At 49.4% G+C, this 27,185-nt stretch overlaps 1 protein-coding gene across 1 annotated transcript in view; it reads left to right on the top strand.

Moving 5' to 3' along the window:
* The first annotated feature begins 663 nt into the window (after window positions 1-663).
* The window catches only part of LOC135892024 (sodium- and chloride-dependent betaine transporter-like), a 57,010-nt gene continuing 30,488 nt past the window's right edge, over window positions 664-27,185 (top strand). The window contains exons 1-10 of the mRNA XM_065419709.1: window positions 664-811; window positions 4,566-4,700; window positions 5,460-5,600; window positions 8,193-8,280; window positions 16,505-16,637; window positions 20,462-20,596; window positions 23,075-23,178; window positions 24,239-24,363; window positions 24,867-24,979; window positions 25,929-26,066. Of these exons, the coding sequence (XP_065275781.1) occupies window positions 664-811; window positions 4,566-4,700; window positions 5,460-5,600; window positions 8,193-8,280; window positions 16,505-16,637; window positions 20,462-20,596; window positions 23,075-23,178; window positions 24,239-24,363; window positions 24,867-24,979; window positions 25,929-26,066 (1,260 nt within the window). The remainder of the gene's footprint in view (window positions 812-4,565; window positions 4,701-5,459; window positions 5,601-8,192; window positions 8,281-16,504; window positions 16,638-20,461; window positions 20,597-23,074; window positions 23,179-24,238; window positions 24,364-24,866; window positions 24,980-25,928; window positions 26,067-27,185) is intronic.

Genomic DNA, 27,185 nt, shown 5'->3' with positions numbered 1-27,185 from the left:
ATAGGATTTTCCATACTTGTTTAGACACTTGATCCATCAAATTCACTATCCTGCCTCTGACAGTGGCCAGTATCAGATATGTTACTTTAGAGGAAGGCAACCACCCTGTAATTCACCTGGTCAATTGTACAATATTGCACACTCTGCAGGAATTCTTCCTGATCCCCATAGATGTTTTGATCAATGTATCTCCCCACAGCATTTACTTTGATTGCTTTTTCTTTCCTGGAATTATTGGTCATAAAATTATATCCGGACATTTTAAAAAGGTTTTGTCATCAGCGACAGGGAGGCTATTGGGAATAAGAGGATGGGGATGAGGTGGGTCTAGTCAAAGGGAGGTGGAGATGAAGGTGGGGCCAGGATTCCGTTTCAGCTGATGACTCAATTTGCTTCCATCTTTTAAGAAACAGCCCTTCCATGGTGCAGCTAGTTCTCAGATGGAGTTTCCCTGGACTACACTGGGAATTGCCCTGAGCTGAGGCTTCTGTCACAACAATACGAATGTGTCCAGTTGGGTGGCTGAGTCCCTTCCCAGCTCATTTCACCTGTGTGTCCTGTAACAGCTTCTTACAGTCTGTGTTCTGTTTTCCCTCCCAGTTTCCCCTGCTCTGTTGGGCCATGGAGAGTAAAGCAGCTGTGGAGGCTGAGCCCCATGGGGGCATGGTGCTGCTCGAAAAGGTGAAGCCGGAAATGGAGCCAAGAGACCAGTGGAGTAATAAAATGGAGTTTATGCTCTCCATGGCTGGGGAGATCATCGGCCTGGGCAATGTCTGGAGATTCCCTTATCTCTGTTACAAAAATGGAGGTGGTAAGTCCATAAAAGCCCAGGCTGTGTGAGATGTTGGCCCAGGAATATGAGCACCAGAGCAGGCACTTTCATCTGTTCATATATACACGCCCATACATAGAGACCACGCCCACCCCCCGTACCTCCAGTGAAGCAATCACACAGCGAGGTAAGCTGAGCTGTGGGAGACAAATCTCACTCCACAGGTGGATGCTCAGAGTAGCTCTGCCAGATGGAGAGGAGCAATCCAGCTTTCAGTAGGCTGCCCGTTTTAATAATGGATGAACCTTTAGGTTTGCCATTTGTAGAGGCAGCCAACAGGTGAGATGCTTATCTAAAATACAGCTGAATTATCAGAACCTTTGGGGGCTCCCTCCGCCAGGGAACCCACCCTATCAGTTCCCCCACCCAACAGTCCCCTTCCTCCCCAGCCCACGTGCATTCCACCTCCTCCCAGCTATTCCCAAGCACTCTCTGATCACAGTTGATCTTCTGTCAGGGGAAAACACTTTGTTGCTGTTATTAACAAGGACAAGTGCAGAGTCCTGCACTTAGGAGAGAAGAATCCTGTGCATTGCTACAGACTAGGAACCGAATGGCTAGGCAGCAGTTATGCAGAAAAGGACCTAGGGGTTACAGTGGACGAGAAGCTGGATATGAGTCAACAGTGTGCCCTTGTTGCCAAGAAGGCTAAAGGCATTTTGGGCTGTATAAGTAGGGGCATTGCCAGCAGATCGAGGGACGTGATCATTCCCCTCTATTCGACATTGGTGAGGCCTCATCTGGAGTACTGTGTCCAGTTTTGGGTCCCACACTAGAAGAAGTATGTGGAAAAATTGGAAAGAGTCCAGCGGAGGGCAACAAAAAAAGATTAGGGGGCTGGAGCACATGACTTATGAGGAGAGGCTGAGGGAACTGGGATTATTTAGTCTGCAGAAGAGAAGAATGAGGGGGGATTTGATAGCTGCTTTCAACTACCTGAAAGGGGGTTCCAAAGAGGATGGATCTAGACTGTTCTCAGCGGTACCAGATGACAGAACAAGGAGTAATGGTCTCAAGTTGCAGTGCGGGAGGTTTAGGTTGGATAGTAGGAAAAACTTTTTCACTAGGAGGGTGGTGAAGCACTGGAATGGGTTACCTAGGGACGTGGTGGGATCTCCTTCCTTAGAGGTTTTTAAGGTTAGGCTTGACAAAGCCCTGGCTGGGATGATTTAGTTGGGATTCGTCCAGCTTTGAGAAGGGGGTTGGACTAGATGACCTCCTGAGGTCCCTTCCATCCCTGATATTCCATGATTCTATGATTTCCTTCTGGGCCTGGGCTCCTCCTCCATGGCACCTGGACAACTGCCCCCCTATCCTGTATGTTCTGTGACCCAGGTGATGCTCCCGTCCTCACTAAACTCACCCTTCAGGCCTGACTGGCCCATGATTGTAGCCTTTCTCCCACTACTTTGGTATTTCTGGTAATCAGGGATCAGGAAACACTTATCCAAACACAGGTGTGTTATCCCCAGTGAATTCTAAAGCTGAGTAAGGTCACCGGATTTTCAAAGCCAAAAGGCAAGGCACTTGTCCTGGGGGTAAAGATGAATTTGAGGAGCTTCAGGAGGGTGTGCCTGGGGGGGTGAGAAAGGAAAGGACACTTCTACCTCTTCCCCAGTAATAGATCTATAAGTAGCCAACCCCTGGCCAGGGGAAACATTCCCACAGAAAGAGTCCATCCCCCTTCACTGCTGCTTCTTGTATGACTTGCTTAATTCCTGCAGTAAAACTGCAGCAAGATCTTCTACATGGTTAAAAATGAGATTTTCTAGTGATCATAAAATGAAAGAGAGCGGGGGGCGGGGAGGATGGGGAAGAGAACTGAACATCACCAGTTTGTTTGTAAAAATGGTTGGACTTTGGTTTATTGGGGAAAACTAAAATAATATAGTCCTGTAAGGTATTAAGAACACACCTTGTGCTCCCATTCCATGGTCAGGTCCTGACCTGAGATAATGTTTACAGTCATATATACCACTCCCCCTTTGACTTCCCAGTCAGTAAAGGCCAGGTCACAGTGACCTTGCATTTGGGTCTCTTCTGCCAGGTGAAACAGGAGTATCAGGATTGATAATCCTTGCAGTCTCTATCCTGACCAGTGTCACTGAAAAGGCTACTTGCATACTTTCTGTTGCATTAAAAATTAAATTATTTGCCTCAATGATTATTTCTAATGTAGCTGTAACATATCAGGCTGTGATCTTGTTAGATCTCTCAAACTGACCACAGCTAGGTCTGGGCAAAACTTGGCTGGGAGACTACCACAGAAAATTCAAGATGCTGCAGAAAGTGGTTTTCATGTTCTAGTACAAAGCACCCTTCCCGTTGAGACCCAATGGCTCAGAACTGTGTTGGGGGGTCGGCTGACCACGTGTACAGTCATGAAAGCTTCCATGTCATTTTTTGCAAAAATAGATGTTAACCCTGGTATCCTGGCTAGAACTTTGGGAACTTCAGAACGGAAAGAAGCTTTATAAATGTAAGGTGGCACTCTTATAAATGATTATTGATTACATTGATCAGCCACTAGGACGATCAGAATCAGAAAACAGGGTATGGGATCTCCCTAAGGATTCATCTAATCAAGTACTGGATAATACTGTTGTCTTAGAAGAACTCTGACTGAAGGTCTTTTATGTGGCTGTGAAAAGACCAGCTGCCTTTATCTGAATACATACAGGATCTATGTTTCCTACTTCACATCTAGACAGGATCAGTTCATGAAGGGTCTGCTGGCCTTACGTCTCTGCAACTATAATACATCCGTGTTTAGGGAACATTTTGATGTTGCTCTTTATTTTAACATTATTGGCATAAGAACAAGGAGAAATGTTCTTTATTTAGACCCAATTGTTAATTATCCTTCATGGGAAGGAATGTGGGTCTGCATGACTGATCCTAGCAAGGGAGAAGCAGATCTAAGAAGAACCAGATTTTCTTTTGAGAGAAGGAGCCCAAATCTTTCTTCCAAACATCTGTGTTTTTATCAGAGGACTGGGGCAAAGGATGGGAATATATTCACTTATCATTTGTTCCTTGTGTCTGATGAGGCCCTGAGGGCTGTTGATTCAACCAGGAGGAGAATGGCATTTGCCTGCCTTATGTCTGACGTTAGATTGAGGTGGGTGGGTTCTGAAGTGTGGAGTCCAGCTGCTCTCTTTGGAAAGGCAAATTAGGAGATGGGAGAAGGAAAGGCTGGAGACTAAACCAAGATCCTGGCAGCAGATTAGAAGCAACTGGAGAGAGCTGTCCTGTGACTGCTGGGTAAGGAGGACCCAGTTTGGATACAATAAAATTTCCTCTTACCTTCCCAAACCTTTGCTCAAACCAGTTTTAACGGCTGAAAAGTGTAGTCAACGTTTATTTTCTGTGGCTTTTTTTGTCGTCTTGCCATTCTGCTCTTCCAGGTTCTGCCCAGGACCAGACGCAGAAGTGCTGAAATAGCATGAGGACGGGGGTGCTTGTGGTATTTCCAGGACAAGAAGAAGAAAGCCGAGAGGCTGTTCTCTTGCAAGATCTGCACAGTTTTGCAGGCCCACCAGGTCCATTTAGTTCAGATAGGCATTTACATTCCAGGGTGTTTACCTGAGCCTTGATGGTACATCTCGCTTGTTAGTGTACCTGGTAATGGGTGATGATGATAATGTCGAGTAGTAAAGATTCCTCCATTTGCTACTCTCTCTCTCTCTCTCTCTCTCTCTCTCTCTCTCTCTCTCTCTCTCTCTCTCTGCAGGTGCCTTCTTTATCCCCTACCTCATCTTCCTCTTCACCTGTGGGATCCCAGTGTTCTTCCTGGAGACAGCGCTAGGACAGTACACCAGCCAGGGAGGGGTCACCGCCTGGAGGAAGATCTGCCCTCTCTTTGAAGGTGAGTCAATGAATGGGTTTCTCAGGTCCACGATGGAATTTCTGGGTCTCATGGGTTTTGTGTGAAAAATTTCAAAAGGTCTAGTTCTTGTTCTGAAGCAGAACCAAAAACAAATGATAAAACCTGGACTTTTTTTGTGAAATGGAATTCTTGTTTTCTGGACAGCTCTACTTTAAAACCGCAGAGAATTAACCTCACAACTATCCTGAAGTTTTATGATCCCCATTTTACATAGGGGGAAACTGAGGCACAGAACGATTAAGTGTTTTGCTCAGATTGGCATTTGCTGATACTGGCAGAGCCAAGATTAGAAGGTACCTCCTAGAATCATAGAAGATTAGGGTTAGAAGAGACCTCAGGAGGTCATCTAGTCCAACCCCCTGCTCGAAGCAGGACCAACCACAACTAAATCATCCCAGCCAGGGCTTTGTCAAGCTGGGCTTTAAAAACCAATAAGGATGGAGATTCCACCACCTTCCTGACCCTATGCTTTTGCTCTGGCCCCATTCTTTGGGCGTGGGATGTAGTTAGCAGTGAAAACCCTTTTTATTTCTGATTTCTGCACCATGATGAACCACATCTGGATCTCCCACCCTCAACCTGAGTCTTACAGGAATTTTTGGTGAACCAAATTGCTCATTAATCTGCCCGGCCCGCAACTCCAGTGGGATGGCCTATGGTACTATTTGAAACTAAAGTCTGATATATTTAAGGCTTGCCGGGGGGCCATTTCCTAACCCCTGTCACTTTCCCTCTTAGGAATTGGATACGCCTCACAAGTCATCGAATCCTATCTGAATATCTACTACATCGTCATCCTGTCTTGGGCTATCTTCTACCTGTTCAGCTCCTTTACGGCTGTGCTTCCCTGGGCCACCTGTAATAATCCTTGGAACTCAGGTACAGCTTCGGCTAGTCTGCTTCTGGAAAGAGGATCTGGGTTTGAAAACTTTCCATCAAAACTGCTTTTTGACAGAAAATTGGGTATTTGATTAAACACATTTTTTTGCACTGTTTGCTTTATGTGGAAAATTTTGAATTTTCATTGAAATATTCAGCTGAAAACTAAAATATTTTGATTTCAATATGCAGTTGTGGGCCAAATGGGTGGTGTTTGGTTTCCTCATGTGCAGGGCTGGATTTACACCTTGCATGCCCCTAGGCAGGGTCCGCACACCTTCCCTGGTGTCTGGGCAGCTGCGGGCCCCCTGGCTCGGAGCTCCCCACCTCTGCCCGCAGGGGCTTGGAGCTCCAGTCTCCTGCCACCCGTGACTCAGCACTCCGGGGCCCCCACTGCCTACGGAGGCTGGGAGTAGCGCCCCCCTCCCACCACTGCAGCCAGGAGCAGCAGGGTCCCCCCACCGTTTGTGGCAGCTCGGATATCCGGGGCCCCCATTGCCAGGCAGCACCTGGGAGTTGTGGGTGATCCCCAGCCACCGCAGCAGCTGGGAGCTGTGGCAGATTAGCCACTGGGCCAGCAGGGCCCGTGCCCAGGGGTCCTGGTCAACTGGGGGTCCCCGGTACCCTGATCTGTTCCGCTGCCCGCCCAGGAGCGGGGTCAGGGCGCAGGGGCTTGCCCCACTCCCCCCACCCACCCGGTGCTCTTGATGGGGAGGGAGAGAAGCCCCCCGCACCCTGACCCGTCTACCCAGCAGGAGTGGCGGGGCGGGGGGAAGGCCAGGCAAGCCCCCGTGCTCTGACCCCATTTCCCCAGCAGGAGTGCAGGGGTGGGGGTGGAAGGGACTGCAGGTGTGTCCCCCACTTGCTCTGGCCCAGAGCCCCACGAACCCCTTATCCGCCCCTGGCCGGGAGCTCCAGGGGTCCCCGCTGCCTGGCAGCAGATGGGAACTGTGGGGTACCCCCACAGTGGCTCAGAGCACCCAGCCATTGTGGGCAGTGGGGGTACTGCCACTTTTAACTTTTAGGCATCCCGCCACCCAACCCCCTCCACCACAGACAGGGCCGGCTCCAGGGTTTTTGCCGCCCCAAGCAGCGGGGGAAAAAAAAAAAAAAGCCACGATCGCGAACGGCGGCACTTCGGCGGCAGCTCCACCGCATCGCTTTCTTCTTCAGGGGCACTTCGGTGGCAGGTCCTTCCCTCTGAGTGGGACCGAGGAACCCATCGCTGAATTGCCGCCGAAGAACCGGACGTGCCGCCCCTTCCCCTTGGCCGCCCCAAGCACCTGCTTGCTGCGCTGGTGCCTGGAGCCGGCCCTGACCACAGACCCCGCACTGCCCCAACACACACATACCTCCCAGCCCCCCTCCACAAACCCCCCACTACCCAGAGCCTCTCCACAACCCCGCCAGAGACCTGCTCTGCCCCCTGACTGCACTCACCAGCCCCACTGGGAGGTGACTGTGTCTGCTGGGCTGAGCGAGGAGCGATCCAGCAGGGCCATCTCTCGCTCAGCCGACTCTGGCCCCACCTCTGCTGGGACCTGGCAAAAATTGAATTTTTAGATGCCCCTAGTCACATGCCTACTGTGCCTAATGGGAAATCCAGCTCTGCTCATGTGTCCATTCTTCGATATGGGCTGGGCTCCCCAGCTAGACTACTTCTCCCATGATGCACCATGGCCAGGATGCAACAGCCTCCTGACACCGTGAGGAGAGACCATGGTCATCATGGGTTAGGTAGTCTGACCAGGGAACTCGGCTCATAGCGGGAGCATGCGACATCCAAACTACAACTCTATGGCAGCATTTCTGAATCAAAATGTTTTGGTTTTCTATTTTTCACGGGAAATTCAAAATTTTCAGCAGCAAAAAAAGCCCATTTTCAGACCAGCTTTAGTGTGTAGTCCTCACCCCACTCTAAGCCATGGAAGGAGCTTTTCACTGCAGTTGGCACTGCCCTTATCTAGTGTGACAGGGTACAGCACAACCCACTCACTGCACCTCAGACCCTCAAGCATCTGGGCCAGCCTCCGTCACAGCAGAGAACTGTTTGTTCAGTCAGTCTTTGGCTCACTCAGGCCAGGTCTCTGCTAGGAGTGCACTGTCGGGATAGCTGTACCAGTGTACTGTACAGGCAAAGCACGTCTCATGTTATTGCAGCTTACACCGGCAAAATTGTGCTTTTTCCAGTATCGCTTATTCCAGCCTCTTCCCGCCCCCCGAGGGCGGGGCCCGACTCTCATAGTTCCACAAGCAGAGCTTTATTTGTGGGGAAAGCCAGGGAAATTCCTCTCTGACCGATCTCTTAACATTAAGTAACTTCCCAGCCTAGGTAACCATAGTCGCTGCCCCACAGTACCCTGCATTCCACAGCCATCTGGGTTCTATTCAGTAAGGAGCCTCCACTTCCCCCATCCCTCTGGCTGTTCCTGGACTAGGATTCTGGCAGTGGTGGGGGGAGAGTGATGTTTTACAGGGCAGCGTGAAGTGTTTGTGTGCAGCTGCAGTGAACAGGGAGGAGGCGGGAGGGAGCACAAAGGCTGAGAAACATGAGAATTCTCCAGGCTCACCGACTTGCTTCCTCCTTTGTAGATCACTGTGTGGACTTTCTGAATCACTCTAACGTGGAGAACTGGACAGCGCCTGCTAATGCCACCTCCCCAGTTACTGAGTTCTGGGAGTACGTACCCTGGTTTCACACTCTTCTCTCCTCAAGCGGTCACAGCAGTGTGAATACTCCAAATGGAGTCTCTGTAAGGCCAAAAAAGATGTGCAAGTGCCGCATCTCGGAGCCCAGACCTATGGTACATCGCACATCATGGGGCACATGAGCACACTCACTGCACATGCAAACTTGCATTCTTACTGGGCCCACTTACTGACAAAAATCCATGGGGCACGTGGGCACTCCCAAGACACACGCTGTCTCACCCCATGCACCACACAGCCCCAAAGGTCAGACATTGACCCTTACCGAGAACACATGCACATACGCACACGGACACATTCTTTCTGACATGGCAGATGCACTCAGCACCCGCAGGTTGTGGATACACAGGGCCTTAACACTTGTTGGCAGGGCCGCCCTGACAGACACCTAGCGGGCACGCATGTATGCACACCAAGTGTGATGATCTATCTAGAGGAGGAGGCCAGGTGGGAGGGGGCTGGAAGAGATTCTGCAAAGATGCTCTGCGGTGAAGCAGGAAGAGACAAAGTAGCTTTCCCCCTTATTCTAATTGAGTTCCTTGTTCAGTGTTAGAGGAAAGCAACTTTTTCTGTGATCCTTTACTGCTGGGTACTGTGACAAAGTTCCTCCTCTATCTTGGTGGGTCCTGCGCTTATTGGCGGATTTTCTTGCCTCAGAGATTCACCATGTGGGTTGGGGAACAGCCCAGAGACCTTTCCCTCTGGAAGAACCCACAGTCCAGGTCAATTGGGAGGTTTGGGGGGAACCCGGGCCTGCCCTCTACTCCGGGTTCCAGCCCAGGGCCCTGTGGAGTGCAGCTGTCTATAGTGCCTACTGTAACAGCTGCATGACAGCTACAACTCCCTGGGCTACTTCCCCAGGGCCTCCTCCAAACACCTTCCTTATTCTCACCACAGGACCTTCCTCCTGGTGTCTGATAATGCTTGTGCTCCTCAGTCCTCCAGCAGTACACCCTCTCACTCTCAGCTCCTTGCACCTCTTGCTCCCAGCTCCTCACACTCGCACCACAAACTGAAGTGAGTTCCTTTTTAAAGCCCAGGTGCCCTGATTAGCCTGCCTTAATTGATTCTAGCAGCTTCTTCTTAATTGGCTCCAGGTGTCCTAATTAGCCTGCCTGCCTTAACTGGTTCTAGCAGGTTCCTGATTAATCTAGTGGAGCCCCTGCTCTGGTCACTCAGGGAACAGAAAACTACTCATCCAGTGACCAATATATTTGCCCTCTACCAGACTCCTGTACCCCACTGATCTGGGTCTGTCACATATCCCTTCCCCCTGCTCAACGCCAAGGGGTTGGGCAGCTTGGGACGCCAGACAGTGCACACGTGACAAGCCATCGGCGTTGCCATGATGGCTCCCTGCTCTGTGTTGCACACGGAACTGGAAAGGTTGGAGGGATAAGAACCATCTGGTCACCCTTGTGTTCTTCTCCTTGTTCCGCTGCATCCATTGAAGAGGGGCATGGTCGGTCACGAGAACAAATCTGCGCCTGAGCAGGTAGTAGCGCAATGTTTCCATGGCCCATTTTACAGCGAGACATTCTCTCTCCACAACTGCATATTTTTGTTCCCTTGGAAGGAGTTTCCGACTGAGGTATAGAATTGGGTGTTCCTCCTCCCCGACCATCTGTGATAGAACGGCCCCCACCCCTACTTCCGATGCATCCGTCTGCAGGATAAACTCCTTGGTGAAATCAGGGGCTATCAGTACAGGGTTATTGCAGAGGGCAGTCCGTAGGTCTGTGAATGCTTCCTCTGCTGCGTCAGACCATCTCACCAGATCAGGTCCACGGGCTTTCACTAGGTCTGTCAGGGGGCTTGCCCTTGTGGCAAAGTGGGGGATAAATCGTCGGTAATACCCCACCACACCTAGGAACGCCCGGACTTGTTTCTTGCGACTTGGTCGGGGCCAATTTTGGATGGCCTCTAACTTGTTCACTTGGGGTTTTACCAGGCCTTTTCCCACAATGTAGCCAAGATATTTGGCCTCTGTAAACCCTACAGCGCACTTGGCAGGGTTTGCTGTAAGGCCAGCTCGCCTGAAGGTATCGAGGACTGCCTCCACCTTCTCCAGGTGGGTTTCCCAGTCTGTGGTATGAATGACCACATCGTCCAAGTAGGCAGCAGCATAACTGTTATGCGGGCGTAATAGCTTGTCCATGAGGCGCTGGAAGGTAGCTGGGGCCCCATGTAGTCCAAAAGGGAGGACAGTATATTGAAAAAGACCCTCTGGTGTAGAGAACGCAGTCTTTTCCTTTGCGTCTTCTGCAAGGGGAATCTGGCAGTACCCCTTTGTCAAGTCTAGGGTAGTCAAGTACCAGGCATCACCCAGACGGTCCACTAGCTCATCGATGCGAGGTATGGGGTACGCGTCGAACTGGGATACTTCGTTTAGTCGCCGGAAGTCGTTGCAAAATCTTGTGATGCCATCAGGTTTGGGCACCAGCACGATTGGGCTGGACCACTGACTGTGGGATTCTTCGATGATCCCCAACTCCAGCATTTTTTTTACTTCTGCTTTTATTTCCTCCCTTTTTGCCGCTGGTACCCGATAGGGCCTCATTGTTACTCTGGCCCCAGGGTTCGTGACGATGTGGTGATATGTCTCGGTTGTTCGACCCGGTTTTGTCGAGAACACATCTTGGTTCCGGAAGATCATCTCAGATACCTCATTCTTCTGGTCTGGTGTTCAATCGGGAGACACTCTCACCTGTTTGGAAGGCTTGTTTTCCTGGGTTAGGTCTTTTTGGACCGTTGTGCATGCCTCTTGTGCATGCCAGGGTTTCAGAAGGTTAACGTGATAAATCTGTTCTTGTTTTCTGCGTCCTGGCTGCCGCACCTTGTAGGTTACTTCCCCCATGGGTTCAACCACCTCATAGGGCCCCTGCCATTGGGCCAGAAGCTTGCTTTCTGCCGTGGGTACCAACACCATAACCCGATCCCCTGGTTGGAACTGTTGCACTTTTGCCTGGCAATTGTAATGGGTTCGCTGGGCCTTCTCCAAATGTTCCCGTACAATAGGGGTAACCCGGGCTATCCGGTCTCGCATCTGCATTACATGCTCTATTATATTTCTCCCCTCATTGGGTTCCTCTTCCCAGATCTCTTTGGCGATATCTAGTATGCCACGGGGGTGACGCCCGTATAATAACTCGAAGGGGGAAAACCCAGTTGAGGCCTGTGGTACCTCCCGGATAGCGAACATAAGGTAGGGTAGTAGGGTGTCCCAATCCTTCCCGTCCCGACTTACCACCTTCCTTATCATAGCCTTGAGGGTTCGGTTAAACCTTTCTACCAACCCATCAGTCTGCGGATGGTAGACCGAAGTTCTCAAGGTATGTATATGGAGCAGCGTACAGAGGTCCTTCATTAGCTTCGACATAAATGGGGTTCCTTGGTCGGTTAATATCTCCTTTGGTAGCCCCATTCGGGAAAAGATCCCCACCAGCTCTTTGGCTATAGTTTTAGAGGCCGTGTTCCGCAGGGGGACGGCTTCTGGGTAGCGAGTAGCATAGTCCAAAACAACAAGTATATATTGGTGGCCCCGAGCCGTCTTCTCCAGGGGTCCCACTAGGTCCATGGCTATTCGCTCGAAGGGGACCTCTATAATGGGAAGGGGTACTAAAGGTGCCCTCAAGTGGGGACGGGGACTGTGCAGCTGACACTCCGGGCAGGAGGCACAGTACCTCCGCACTTCTTCATGTACTCCGGGCCAGAAGAACCATCGTAGGACTCGTGCCAGGGTCTTCTCTACCCCCAAATTCCCCCCAAAAAGATGACTATGAGCAAGACTTAATACAACGTTCTGGTGTTTTTGAGGAATTAGGATCTGCTGTACCTTCTGCCCCTGTACTGGTGCAACCCGGTATAAGAGATCCTTCTTCATTATGAAGTAGGGTCCTGGTCCCTGGGTTTTTCCTTCCACGGGGACCCGACCTATTTCAGTCACCTCCTTCCTAATGTTGTCATACCTTGGGTCTTCTGCCTGGTCCCGTCCAAAATTTCCTCTCCCGGGGCTAATCTGCCCAAGATCTACGGGCCCAGTCTCTGTTGCCTCTACTGGTTCAGAAGCATTAGGGTGGGGGTCAGACTCAGGTGCTTCTCCCTCCTGCGTGGCCTCCTTTTCAGCTGCGCGGGTCCTCCTACCTACAAGAGCGACCCTCTGGCTTTGGGTCAGTATTCGGGTTCCCAAGGCCTTAGCTGCCCTTCTTTCCCTTTTTGTCTTTCTACCCTGTCTGGGAGAGGAGAACAAATCTGGGGATATTTCAGAGAAGATTGGGGGTTGACAGTCTGCTGTGGATGCCTCACCAATTTTAGGGTCCCCATCTTTCTCCAATCCCCCTACTGGGAGTAAGTTTCCAAACCCTGGGAAGTCCCTCCCTATGAGCATGGGCTGCTCCCGGGTATGGGAGTTTAGGGACTACACCTGCTGCTACCTCAGTAGTGTTCCCTTGGATCTCAATTTTTACTGGGATGGTGGGGTAATAACTAACTGTCCCACGGACACATGTTATCCCCGTATGTTTAGCCTGCAGCAGCTGACTACGCTTCACGAGCTTCCCTGAGATAAGCGTGATAGCACTCCCCGAATCAACCAGTGCCGTGGTCCCTAACCCATTTAGTTTCACTGGTCTGGTATACGTATGTGGGGTTAGTGAGACCCCCACAAGGTGGATTAGGGAGCATGGATCTGCCCAGTTCCCCCGGTTACACTGCATAGGCTCCTCAGCATTGGGACACTGTGCAGCTATGTGTCCCCACTCCCCGCAGGCATAACATCTGTATGGAGCCCTAGGCGTTCCCCGATCTCTTGGTTTGGGCTGTCTAACATCACGATCCTCTTCTCCCTCAGTGCTCCGACTCTTTGTGGCCTCTAATGGGCCTTCAGCCTCTCTCTTTTTCCACCTGGGCCCTCCTGGTGGCCCAGTCACCCGAACTTTAGGGCTTGGTGCTCTAGTTTAACCCAGGGTGCCTCTTCCTTAACTGGTCAGGTCAGCTCCCTTGCTGTCCTTCGCCTCTCTACCAGGGCGACAACCTCGTCATAGGTAGAGGGTTCGTTCTGGCTTACCCAGGCATGAAGGTCTGGTGGTAGTCCCCTTATGTATCGGTCGATGACCAGAACCGCTAGTATCTCTTCCGGACTCCGGGACTCTGTTTGCAACCACTTTCGTGCGAGATGGATGAGGTCATACAATTGGGACCGTGGGGTTTTGTCTTCCTGGTACCTCCAACCGTGATACTGCTGGGCCCGCACTGCTGTTGTTACCCCAGATCTGGCCAGGATCTCTGCTTTCAGCTGGGGGTAGTCTGCGGCAGCCTCTTCAGGCAGATCATGGTAGGCCTTCTGGGCCTCCCCACACAGGAATGGGGCAAGGATGCCAGACCACTGATCTCGAGGCCAGGCCTCCCGTAGGGCTGTCCTCTCAAAGGCCAGAAGGTATGCCTCTACATCATCCTCCCGTGTCACTTTCTGCAGCCAATGGCTGGCCCGTATGAGCCGCGTCCCATCATGGCCGCGATTCAGCTCTGTAAGGGACTTTACCTGGTTTACCAGTTCCCGCAACATAGCTCGGTCTTGAGCAGCCTGGTCCATGAGCAGGCGATTAGTCTCTTGCTGCAGCCGCACTGCCTCCTGTTGGGCGGCTGCCTAGACACGGGTAGCCTCCTGCTGGGCCGCCGTAGCTTGTATCAGTGCCTGCACTACGTCATCCATTGTAGTGAAAAAAAAATAAACCCTCTCCCTTTTTTTTTTTTTTTTTTTAAATCACCCTCCTTCTTCTGCCGCGCTGTGCACCCCAATATCCCACTCCTGACACCAGTGTGACAAAGTTCCTCCTCTGTCTTGGTGGCTCCTGCGCTTATTGGCAGATTTTCTTGCCTCAGAGATTCACCGTGTGGGTTGGGGAACAGCCCAGAGACCTTCCCCTCTGGAAGAACCCACAGTCCAGGTCAATTGGGAGGTTTGGGGGGAAACCGGGCCCGCCCTCTACTCCAGGTTCCAGCCCAGGGCACTGTGGACTGCAGCTGTCTATAGTGCCTCCTGTAACAGCTGCATGACAGCTACAACTCCCTGGGCTACTTCCCCAGGGCCTCCTCCAAACACCTTCCTTATTCTCACCGCAGGACCTTCCTCCTGGTGTCTGATAATGCTTGTGCTCCTCAGTCCTCCAGCAGCACACCCTCTCACTCTCAGCTCCTTGAGCCTCTTGCTCCCAGCTCCTCATACTCACACCATAAACTGAAGTGAGTTCCTTTTTAAAGCCCAGGTGCCCTGATTAGCCTGCCTTAATTGATTCTAGCAGCTTCTTCTTAATTGGCTCCAGGTGTCCTAATTAGCCTGCCTGCCTTAACTGGTTCTAGCAGCTTCCTGATTACTCTAGTGGAGCCCCTGCTCTGGTCACTCAGGGAACAGAAAACTACTCATCCAGTGACCAGTATATTTGCCCTCTACCAGACTCCTGTACCCCACTGGTCTGGGTCTGTCACAGTACCTAATGCACCCCGTGAAAACACCCAGAGGGCAAACAGACGTAGCACCCGAGAGGAGTCCTGAGAAGAGAACTGCTGCAAAATACACTCTAGGGAATCATCCAGCACGGCCCTCAGAGGGCGTGAAAATATGGGAGTTGTAATTCTAAGGACTCACACTCACAACCTTCCCCCCCACCCAATCTAGGAAAGTCACGGGAAGCAAGTGGGAATCAGGGGCTCAATCACAATAGCACATTTTGATCCATCGCTTTCAAAGTGCTTTGCAAAGGTGATCGGTATCCATTATCCCACTTAGCCTGTCTGGGTATGTCTACACAGCAACTAGACACTCACGGCTGGCCTGTGCCAGGCGACTCGGGCTTGCGGGGCTGTTTCATTGCTGTGTAGACGTCCAGGCTTGGGCTGGAGCCTGGGTTCTAGAACCCTGCCGGGTGGGAGGGTCCCTGATTCTGGGCTCCAGCCCGAGCTCAGGAATCTACATTGCAGTGAAACAGCCCCGCCGTCCAACCCCGGTGAGGCTGACTCAGCTGGCACGGGCCAGCTGCGGGTTTTTCTTTGCTGTGTCTCAGCTTCCCCATTGGTGAAGTGACTTGTCGAATGCCACAGGATGAGCCAGAGGAAGAGCTGGGACTTCAGTGTCAGGCTCCTGTGCCCTGGGCACATCCACCAATAGCTACAAAAACCATTGTGATTTCAGTACAACGTTGCCGGCTACAAGGGAGCCCCTAGAGTTCGGGGTGGGGGTGGGGGTTGTCCGGGAGGACATAGAGTTGTCATAGCTATTAGGGTAGTGAGAGGCTGCAGGGGAACTGTCTGGACATGGTGGTCAGCTCTCACATGGTCCCTGTTACGCTATGTCAACATTATGAACGGGGGTGTGTGGTCCCAGCTCTTGTAGATATACTGATGCCAGCTCTCATCTGAGCTAGCATGCTTCAAATAGTAGTGTAGCCACGGTAGCATGGGCAGAAACAGCACCGTGCTAACTGCCCTGAATACAAACCTCCTGAACTCCATGGGTACGTAGTGGGAGCTGCTAGCACAAGCCACCCCTGCCCATGCTACCACGGCTACACTGCTATTGTCAGTGTGCTAACTCAGGTGAGTGTGAGGGCGAGTATGGCTGGGTGAAGTGGGAATCACCCCGCTCCCCCGCTCATCGTGTAGACATAACCTTAGGGAGCCTGGGTGCTGAGGGGAACCTGTAGGGATGAATGAGGGCCATAACCATAAGGGTTCCTGGAGAGAGCCATAGAACATATGGTGTTTGGAGGAAACAAAGTAGCCAGCAGGTGATTAGGAGCCATTGATGATACCGGGGGGCTGTAGGGGAGGCTGCTGATGGAGTGTGGCCTGCAAGGCAGCCAAAGGGATGGCAGTGATGTGAGATCGGGAGTGACTGTGCTGTGAATGGTTGGGGGCTGCAGTGGGGCTATTGAGGGCTTTGGGAGAGTTGGAGAGCCCAGGCTGACTAAAGGGTGAGGTGGAACTGCAGGGCCAGGCTGCAAGGGGATCCCAGAGACACCTAAGGCATTGTGGTGACGAAGAATACAGTAATGCTGTCAGGGCTAGGGTGACTGGAAGCAGGAGTGATGGGGGAGATTGGGCAGCTGCGCTATGGGATGTGTATGAAAACTCTGGGCGGGGGGCTGCTGGAAGAGTCAAGTCTGGGATGTTAACTTTTCTCTCTCCTCCTGCACTGGCAGGAAGCGAGCCCTGGGGCTCACAGACGGTATTCACAATCTGGGCACTGTGCGCTGGGAGCTGGCTCTCTGCCTCCTGCTCGCCTGGGTCATCTGCTACTTCTGCATCTGGAAAGGAGTCAAGTCCACAGGCAAAGTAAGAGCAAACTCTGTCCCCTTAGTTCCTAAACCTCCTCCTAGCTGCCATTATATCTCTTTCCCCCCTTCTTAGCCTTCTCCAGGATACAGAGAGAGAAGAAATGACGCAGGGAACACACAAGACATAGGGCCATACTCGGATTGGTATGGGTGGGTGCAACTGCATTGAAGTCACAGCTGCTTACGCTGGGTCTGAATTTAGTCCATTATGAGAAGAGCAAAGAAAGTCAGTCAATCAGAGGGGAGACAAGGGAAAGATCTTAGAAGAAATGGTGAAGTCCTAGCCCAGCATGGTCCACTGTAATGGGGAAACCTTGTTAAAGACGCTGCTTCACCATTAGCAACACACAATCATCCAGTTGCTGCTGATGCACAGTCCCCAAGTGGTCTGGTGGCTTTTGCAACATTAGCCTGTTTTAGTGTCAAATCTCCAATCACCAATCATAATTAAACACCAGAGCTGAGTGAATATCCCACTAGAAATAATCTTCTTAGGGGGTTCATCACGGTTACCTCCCACTTCCTCATTATTTGTAATTTCTCAGTTTGGGGGTTTTCTGTCTTTTTTCTTTAACTCAATGGATTGCTCACAAACAGGGCGCTGCTGTGAGCATTCCACACTCAATACTGAAAATTTGAGCTTGGCTGGCTGGTTGTGATTGTATAAGTCACATGGTATTGTTTCTATTCCTGGATTGGATGAGCATAACATATTTCACATGGGAGGCTTAAAGAAGCCACTCAGGCTTCAATGGTGCAGGGCTGAAGTATAACCCCCTGAGCAGCGGTGAGGGTGGGTTATACTACTCAGGGTTGGTCTTGCACATTTCTAGAGGACCTGTGACAATCGCTGAGGGGTGAGTGGCCAGTTTCTTCAATCCCCTTCTTCCATAAAAGATGTTTCCCACTATTTGCTCTCTCTCCATCCATGAAGCTCCCATCACTCTCACCTTTTCCTGGTACAGGACGCATCCTTCACAATAGACACATCTCTTTAGTTCTGGGTCAATGAGCTCCTGAGTCCACACGGCTGTCTTCATCCCCCATATTTACAACCTTTTTACCACTGTAACCCTTCTGCCCCTCTGAGTTGGCAGTAACAAGGGCCAGGTTCAGTATCTAGGGGTTCTGTTTCAATAACGCAATGCAAAACCGGCTCGAACCCCCACCCAGTGACCTGGGACAATTACACACCACCCCCCGGGTGCCTCTAGGAGGCAATACTTCCCCTCTCGCAAGCACGGAGTCTGAGTGTAGCAAAAGCCTTTTAATAAAGGAGGGAAACAATGCAGCTTTATGTTGGGGAAACACCACAAACAGGATTCATAACACAAACCATGAGCAAAAGACCCACCTCCAAGTAAGTTTGGCAGTGTCCTTTTCCCCTCAGGGTCTTAAGTCCAATCACCCCAAAGTCCAACAACCCCAAAGTCTCTGTCCCTGGTCAGTGCTGCCCCAGAGTTCAAAAGTTTATCTGCAAAGTTTTACCCCCCCAGCCTGGGCGGAAATGGGGGGGGGACACAGGATGTTAAGGGGCACCTTACGTGGTCCGAGGCCGACTGCCCAACTTCTCCGTGGAGTTCTGCTGCAGCCTTTACCACTAATGGCTCCGCTCTACCAGCCGCGCCGCGCCGCTCTGCTCCGCCAGCCGTCCCCCAAACTGCTCCGCTGTGCTCCCCATTTCATGGGCCGCTCCAACCGTCCCACAAACTGCTCAGCTCTGCCAGCCGCTCCACTCCACCAGCCGTCCCCTGAACCGCTCCAGCTGCCCCCACAAATGGCGCAGCTCCACTCTGCGCCGCTCACTGTTCTATGGGCCGCTCCAACTGTCCCACAAACTGCTCGGCTCTGCCAGCTGCTTAGCAATATATCTTCAGGCGCCCCCCCGGTTAACACAGCACTGAGTGATCTCCGCTCAGCAATTTTAGCTCTTTTAGTGATTTCAGCTTGTAGTAGGGGAGCCCCAGTGCTGGTGCACCATTGGCCCAAAGTGAATTCAGCTCAGCAATCTCTAGCTAGACTCCTAATGGAAGCAAACTTAGCTCTGCTATTCAACACTGGAGAGAGGAAGTAGTGCAGTTGGTGTTCCAGGCCCGCAAAAGGGGCCCATACCATCAATTACACATACCTGTCCCCAACCTCTCTCAATTCACTGGGTTTTGTAACCCATGCCCCTTGTCTAGCCAGTGCTACTTAGTTACTGGTGAGTCCCTCTGTCATACAACAGTTCCACTGGCCTTGATGCACAGAATCAGGGTAACAACACTTTATTCTTCCTGCCCCGATAACAGAGAAACTGGGGATCCCACACCAGCCAAAGTAACCACTTTCAGTTGTTGTTGTCCCAGGCTAGGCGGGTGGGTGTGCCTATGCAAACAAGATCAGCCCCTGAAGTTCTTTTCCACCCTCGCCATAATTCACCACCAGATGTCAGGGTAGAGCTTATCCTGACTCTGCTTACACCACTGTGCTCCTTGGGCTCAGATGGGAACATGTGGAGCCTGCAAGACTCTTTGCCTTTAATGGAAATGTACTGAGTTGCTCTCTCCTGCTTGCTGCATATGTGTGGAGACCCAGGGGACTCAATTAAAATCCATGTCTCCTCCCCACTCTTCTCTCTTTGCACTTCAGAAAACAATCAAATACTGAAGTGTAAACATGCGGATTTAAAAAGATACTTTAAAATGATGTTGAAAAATTGGAAAGGATTCAGAAGAGCTACAAGAATGATCTGATGCCTGGAAAATCTGTCTTACAGTTAAAGCCAACCTGGAAATGGTTTTCCTGTCCTGTGAAAACTTCTGAGATTTCAAAAAACGTTTCCCCTCCTGAATCAGGACAAAAGGTCAAAACATTAAATTTTTTTCACAAACTGAAAAAAAAAAAAAAAAAATTCAATTTGGATCAATTGAAATGTCAAGTTTCAATAATTTTGCAATGTTTCATTTCTATTATAAGTTTTCAACTTTTTTTTACTTCCATTAGTTTAGTTTTCTAAACCTAAAATTGTTTTGAACTGGTAAGCCAGAATTTGTCATGTTGGCAATTTTAAAATGTAATATACAAAACATTTTGAGTACCCATTTGTGGAAACTGACCCTTTTCAATGAAAAGTTTTGGTTTTGACAAATCTGCATATTTTGATGGGCAAAAATAGTTTGATCAAAATTTTTCCAACCATATCTACTGACAGTGAGAGACTAAAGAAAGTTCAATCTAATTATCTTAACAAAGACAAATCACAGTCAAATAACACAGTTTGACATTTGAATATTTGCAATTGATCCATAGTGTGAACAAAAATTCAAAAGTATATTATTTGAGTGAATCTGAATAATGAATACCTTTAGGGAAATTGCAGCTTGCTCACTGATATTCAATTCCATAAGCAGAAAAAAGGGCTTGACGAATGATTCATTCTGCTCAAACCGTTCCCTAAACCAATGCATTTCATTTCCCACACAAAAGAGAGGACAGGAGGGCTTTACAAAAACTGTGGTCAAGGCTTTCAAAAACACGTCAAGATTTTGGGGGCTCTCAGATTCAAGTTGAGATGCCTTAAGGAGGCTAAATTTTTCAGTGTGGTAAGCAATCACGCTTTGAAAATTGCTGCCTTGTCCCCCTCAAATTCACTGCTCACTTTTGGAAATCTTGGCCATGAATAGAAATATTTTCATGACCTTTAATTAGAATTCAGTGAAAGCAGAGGCTTTGGGGATTTAAAGACTCAGGTGTTGTTAATAATAGAGTTAGGGGATTTGCTTTGGATGTATAATCTATAGGGTGACAACATCCCCTTTTTATCCTTCTCTCTGCTTCCAGGTTGTTTACTTCACTGCCACATTTCCCTACTTGATGCTTTTTGTCTTGCTGATTCGAGGGGTCACCCTGCCTGGTGCTGCTGAGGGGATCATGTTCTACCTGAAGCCAGACATGTCCAGGCTTGCAGACCCACAGGTGAGTGAATACAGCCTGATACTGTGAGGTGTGGAGAGACTCCAACAAAGTGGTGATGGGAAAAGCAGGGGTTCAGCACCTCGCAGGATCAGGCCTTAATTGACTGCTATCTAGATCAGGTTGGACTTCCCTCCCCTAAGAGACCGACAAAATACTGAGGCCTCTTTAAAAGGGTTGATGGGGGAATCTCAGCCCAGCCCAAATATAGCCTTTTTGTCAGGGTATTTTAAACATATGGATGTGTTAGGTCATTGCCATTTAGGGGCTTGGCAAATGCAGAAGCATCTATGAAATATTCAGTGTATGACAGATGGTTTTGTTGAAACGTGAAATGATGATGAACAAAAGGAGAAAAAACCTCTCTCTTCATGCTCTCTGGCCCAGCTTGAGCTTTTCTTGGAAGAGGCTGGAGCTTCCTCAGGGAGACGAGCTTCCTAGTATAAGACAAACTGCAGTAGATGTGTAGGTAACTATTGGAGCTACAAATGGTCAGTTTTATAAACAAGAGCCCGTTTATTCCGAGATTCGGCATTTCTGGCATTTGCTGTGAAATCAGCACCTTCTTACAGAATTGTGCTCCAGAATCTCGGCTTTAATTTAAAAAACATTATGTTTCTAGCCCTTATCCATATGGGGGGAAAAAGCTTGAAAGAGTGTAACTTGCATTCACTGTTAGTTCCCTGAGTTTGCAGAACTCCAAACTATTGTTCCATGCATCCCAATGGGGTGTTAATTCTGATACCTAACGGAAGGTATTTAAACGTTAATTATTTCACTGCTGATTATTGTAGCAGAAGCAATCAGCTAATGTGCTTTTCCCACAATCTCAAACTGTCTCCCGCATCTTCCCGCATGGCAAAAAGCCCAACTGCTCCCTACCCAGCTGCTAACACTTCCAGCTTCCCTGATGACTTTCAGATGCAGTTATGTCTTGTCAACACAAAAATTGGTGACATGTTGAAAACATGGAGACAGCCTAAATTAAATGGAATTTTAATATGAAAATAAACAACACAGGAGCTGAGTGTTTTATTCGTGTTCAGTTAATTCATTAAAACCTCCATTTTCTAACCTTAATGAAGTTGATATGGAATTTCTGGTCTGCCACGTGGGAGAGCTGCAGGAGCCAGACACCTTGCTGCAGAATTTGAGTCTAGCTTGTTGTGGAGAAGGTTGGACCTTGATTATAATGGGGCAGGGGGGGAGGTTCCTTGGTGCATGTGTAGGTCTGGATCCATGAGGGATCTCAGTTAATTCAAACAGCAGTGGCTGGCTGCCTGTATTTGAAAGCCTGCCAATTTGCAGCCACTTGGAAGCCTGCTGGCCACCGTTTAGGGGACAGCAAGGATACTGGACAAGGTGTTCCTTCCTGGCTGTTAACTTGCTACCAATATCCTTCCCTGGCTGTGTGGAAGATTCTGAGCACTGCAGCCCATCTTTGTGGCTCTGTATACTAGCATCACACGGTGTGAGAGAAAGTGCTATCAATATAGTGAAGTGGAGGAGGAGCCAGCGGCTGAAGGCTGAAATAACAACAAACTCTGCTGCTCTGGATGGGTGCCGGGATGAGTTAATGGTGGTGATGAGATACTATGAACCCAACATCTCCTGGCTGCTCCCGTTGTCCTGATCTTCCTCCACCCTCATGTGTAGGGAATACCGGGTGGTGTGGTGTCATATAAAGGTTTTATTGGCACTTGTTTGGGATGGCTTTGTGATATACTCATGTTTTTTTTCACTCCCAAGCAGCTAAGTGATCTCCAACTTGTTCTGGTACAGTCTTTATACCATGCCACATCCCCATGCACCCTCTCTGTACATTCTGCGGGCAGTTTAACTTAGAAAAAATGAAAGGTGTTTGGAATTGATCTCGCCCCTGAATCACTGCCTCGGGAACGGATGATGACAGCCCTCTTGGAATATGCCCTCCATCAGGGTAGCTGGTGAAGGACAGATTATGCAACAGACACCCTAGGGCAGGGATAGTCAATTATTTTTTGTCAAGGTCCAAATTTCCTGGTCAAGGTATAGTCCAGGTCGAGACTCCAGAGAAATATTTTCACACCTCAATAACAATAATGATGATAGTAAGCAAATACAAAGATTTTGTCCGTTCGAAAGTATCTGGCAGTCCAGATTTGCCTCACGGTCTGCCTATTGACTGCCCCTGTCGGAGGGCTTAAAAATCACTCTCCCTTCCCCACTCAAATCCATTCTTCCTTGGATTATTTGAGAGACGCTGTTGGGGTCCAGAAGGAAAATCCTCCCTTTTCATGGTGGAATCTTCACTCCAGTCCCCCAAGCTGGGACAATCAATCCAGAGACATGTCACACCCTGTATGGATTCTTCCCTTCTCTGCCTGATGTGGATTTCTCCATGTCTGACAGGCTGCTGCTCTGAAGTGTGTGTATCCTGACAGGACTTTACCATTTATTTCCTTAGCCATGGCTGCAACTCACTGTCCTTTTCCGTTCTAGGTGTGGATGGATGCAGGCACTCAGATCTTCTTCTCTTATGCTATCTGCCAGGGGTGCCTGACAGCCTTGGGCAGCTACAACAAGTACAATAACAACTGTTACAGGTAGGAGCAGCCTGTGCCCCTCTCTCCCTCTCACATCCGGCTGAGGGCCGTGTGGGCAGCCGAGCAGAATGTAATTGGAGCCGTGGCACTCACTGCTTCGAAATTACGAGTGGGGCCCATGCCATTTCGTCCTATGCTCTTGTCAGCTCTTGCAAGCTAAGCAGGGCTCAGTGACTGGGTAGGAGACTACCCAGGAAAACCCATGGACTACAAGAAATGCCTTTGGTGGCTCTGCCAGTGGCACTCTTCCATCTGGGCAGGGAGAGGGGGCACGGGACTCCTGGAGGTGCCATTGTTGAGTTGATATGGGTATTGTAAAATGTTAACTGATATGGAAATAAGATTTAGTAATGCATGTGGCCAAATTCAGTTCAGTTACCTGGGTCTGATCTCGGGGGAGTTACACCAGATTCCCAGTGGTCTAAAGAGGAGAATCTGCCCCATGGCATCAAATGCCTTATTAAAATCCCAGCCCCTTTAGTGCACCCTGTGTGTGTTTTAATTCGATCAGAAAGAGCAACAGAAAGGTTTGTCTGGCATGACAGGTTCTTTTTCATCCAGTGCTTATTGCTTCTAGTTCCCTTTTCCTCTCAGGCCTGATCCCCAGCCCATTCAAGTCAATGGGAGTCTTTCTATTGGTTTCAGAGGGCTTTGGATCAGGTCCCTTGTTATTTAAGGATCCTTTTTCCCCTCAATATTTGTTCCATTCCTCTACCCTCATATGATGATTCCTGTTGCCCCTTGTTGTGACAAGTCCCTAGTGACTTCACTGGGGCATCCTGCTTACAATATATGGCTGTAGCCCTCCGTCATTTTTATTGCCAAGTATAATCATGTAGTTCTTGTAGTGCCATGGGTCAAGGCTGTAGGCTGCCGAGTTCTGTTTTGGGCTGCTGGCCTCTGGAGGAGTCTCAGGCTAGTGTTAGTGTAAGCAAGTGCATGGATTCATGTCCCATTCAGAAAGCTGAGCACAAAAGCAATTACCCAAAGTGGTAAATTTGCAGAGGAAAACAATGCCGTCTCTCTCTCTCTCTCTCTCTCTTTGGTTCTGCCCCAACAGGGACTGCTTCATACTATGTTTCCTGAATAGTGCCACCAGCTTTGTGGCCGGCTTTGCTATCTTCTCTGTGCTGGGCTTCATGGCACAAGAACAGGGCGTGCCCATTTCAGAAGTGGCCGAGTCAGGTTGGTACTTTCTAAATGTGGCAGGGCCAAAAGGAAAACTTAAAACATGGGTGGACTTTTTAGGAATTGACACCTTTGAATATGAAGCCAACCCATGAGGTTAGCAGTGCTGCTACCTTGAACCAATCCTACATCCTCTGTAATTGCTAGTGTCCCCAGTCCAGTTGCCCAGAACAGCCTCTGCCTATTCTGCGGACTCAGAGGCCCTGTCATCCAGAACCACTGCTTTATTCTCTGCTATCCTGATGCACTTAGTGCCACTGTCCAGAAGCAGAGCTGCATTCCCTGTTGTTTTGAAATCCCTGATTCTTCTTTCCAAAATCAGCTGCTCAGCCCATGTCTGCAGTTATTATCCCGTGTGTCAGTGACCATTGCACGATACATTCTGGGGAAGTGAGGTCTTGGTAGGCTAAGTTTTTTAAACCGCACATCAAACCGGTCTCTGTGTTGCTGGGTCGTGTTGTTGGGGAAACCTCATCCTTATTCAGCTATCTGATTGGCAGGTCCGGGCCTAGCATTCATTGCGTATCCAAAGGCTGTAATGATGATGCCTGTGTCTCAGTTCTGGTCCTGCCTATTCTTCCTTATGCTGATCTTCCTGGGACTAGACAGCCAGGTATAGTAAATAACCCTCCTCTTTCCCTCTAACTCCAAGGTGTCTGTCACATGTTTGAGAGCCTCATGTAGATCATAACCCGTGGGTGGGAAATGGTGATGTGTCTCTCAGCCACCTGGAACACCTGTCACACATCCATGTTACTACTTCAGAATGATCATACTTAGAGCTGGCCAGTACATCCCAGCAGTCAGCTGGTGTTAGGTGTTACTCCTTAACAGTAACCTGCAGCACCTGTACCTTCCAGCATAAGTCTCTGACAATCCAGTGACAACCAGCAGCCACGCTTCTTTGTCCTTCCCGCCAAGTCTGGCCTTAGGGGCTAGTAATCATCTCTCAGGAACCAGGCACTTTACTACACATTTTGTGTCAATCTCCTCTAAGTTCACTAGGACTCCCTTTGTATTGTGACAAGCCCCATCTGTAACTGTAGTTTGATGGCAGCTCTGACTGTACTACGAGTGTTCTTGATTCCAGGTGTGACTTGTGACCTGTAGTACCCTCACTGTCTCCTGGCTCCAGAGTAGCTGCTTCCTGGCAGTAACTTCTTTTATACCACAGTGGTTCCTTGTGACACACAATTTATTTCTTGATAATTCTTTGTGGTGAGGTGCAATTCCCTTATTGTCTCCATGTTCCGTCTGTCATTTCTGTTTTACCTGAACATCCTCCCTAGTCCAGGTGGAAGGCTTGGGATAATCTCACTCAGTTCCAGATGTGGTTCCAGTCACTCCTCTGGGGCGCTCAATTCCTGATGTTGCACCAGTGGTAACTCCACTTCCTTTGGGACTCAGATGCAGCTATACCTCCCTGTTTCCAAGCCGTTCATGCTTTAGGTGTAGGAAAAAGGAGAGAGACTACCTGAGTGGAAGAATGGAAGTGGGAAAGAAGATAGGTAGGGAAAGAGAGACATTAGGTCCTTGGTTTCTTGACATGAATTCTTCTGCAGTTCGTCTGTGTTGAGAGCCTGGTGACGGCTATTATCGACATGTACCCAGAAGTTCTCCAGAAGAAAGGGCACCGGGAGCTGCTGACCCTGGCCATTGCAGTCATATGCTACCTGCTTGGCCTGATGCTAGTCACTGAGGTAAGAAGGGAAGTACAAGGTGGGGGAGAGGGATATGGACTTGTTTGGAGCAGTATTATCTGCAGCAAGTTTGTATTTCACACTGTTAGTTATTCTCTCTCTCTTTAGCTTAGTTTATTAGCTGGTGCATATCAGAACCAGTAGTTCTTCTTTCTTATATAGTGCCAGTTGAGATGTTGTCGTACTGTATAGCTGAGCCTTCCTCTGGGGTATGTCTCAGAGATAACCTAGCACAGGGGTCAGTAACCTTTCAGAAGTGGTGTGCCGAGTCTTCATGTATTCACTCTAATTTAAGGTTTCGCGTGCTAGTAGTACAATTTAACCTTTTTAGAAGGTCTTTTTCTATAATATACAACTAAACTATTGTTGTATGTAAAGTAAATAAGGTTTTTAAAATGTTTAAGAAGCTTCATTTAAAATTAAATTAAAATGCAGAGCCCCCCAGACTGGTGGCCAGGACCCGGGTAGTGTGAGTGCCACTGAAAATCAGCTGGATTGCCGCCTTTGGCACGCATGCCATAGGTTGCCTACTCCTGAACCTAGCACCAGGGAAGGACCACCTGAAAGGAACTTTATATCCAAACTCCAGTCCTGATGGCTCTCAGGTCAAAAGTAGAGGAGCTACACGTGAGATGTGAATGCTGCCACTCTTTGCCATGGTGGAGGCCTTCCAAGGGAAGGCACAGTTGGCTGGCTGTCATCCGTGGAAACCAGGACTGGGGGTATGAAGGCTGTTGATAGCAGGTCCTAGACTAAGTTAGAGCAGTGGCTCTCAACTTTTCCAGACTACTGTACCCTTTTCAGGAGTCTGATTTGACTTGCGTACCCCCAAGTTTCACCTCACTTAAAAACTACTTGCTTACAAAATCAGATATAAAAATACACAAGTGTCTGTCGGAGAAAAATAGAGTTCTCACTCTCACGTTGGGTGCAGCAAGTCAGATACTTTATTATCTCTAGCAATTGCGTGGAGGGAGAGAGCAAAACAGGTCTCTCTCTAGGTAAACAATTACAGCAAGCATTTGTACCTTTTGTTACACACAATAATGGGCAACAGCTGCATTTTGTTTATACATAGGTCATCCTGATATCTTATTTTTCTCACCTCTATTTAAACTA

This window comes from Emys orbicularis, chromosome 1 (assembly GCF_028017835.1).
Source record: "Emys orbicularis isolate rEmyOrb1 chromosome 1, rEmyOrb1.hap1, whole genome shotgun sequence".
Lineage (NCBI taxonomy): Eukaryota > Metazoa > Chordata > Testudines > Emydidae > Emys > Emys orbicularis.
This window is presented reverse-complemented; position numbering and strand designations above follow the sequence as displayed.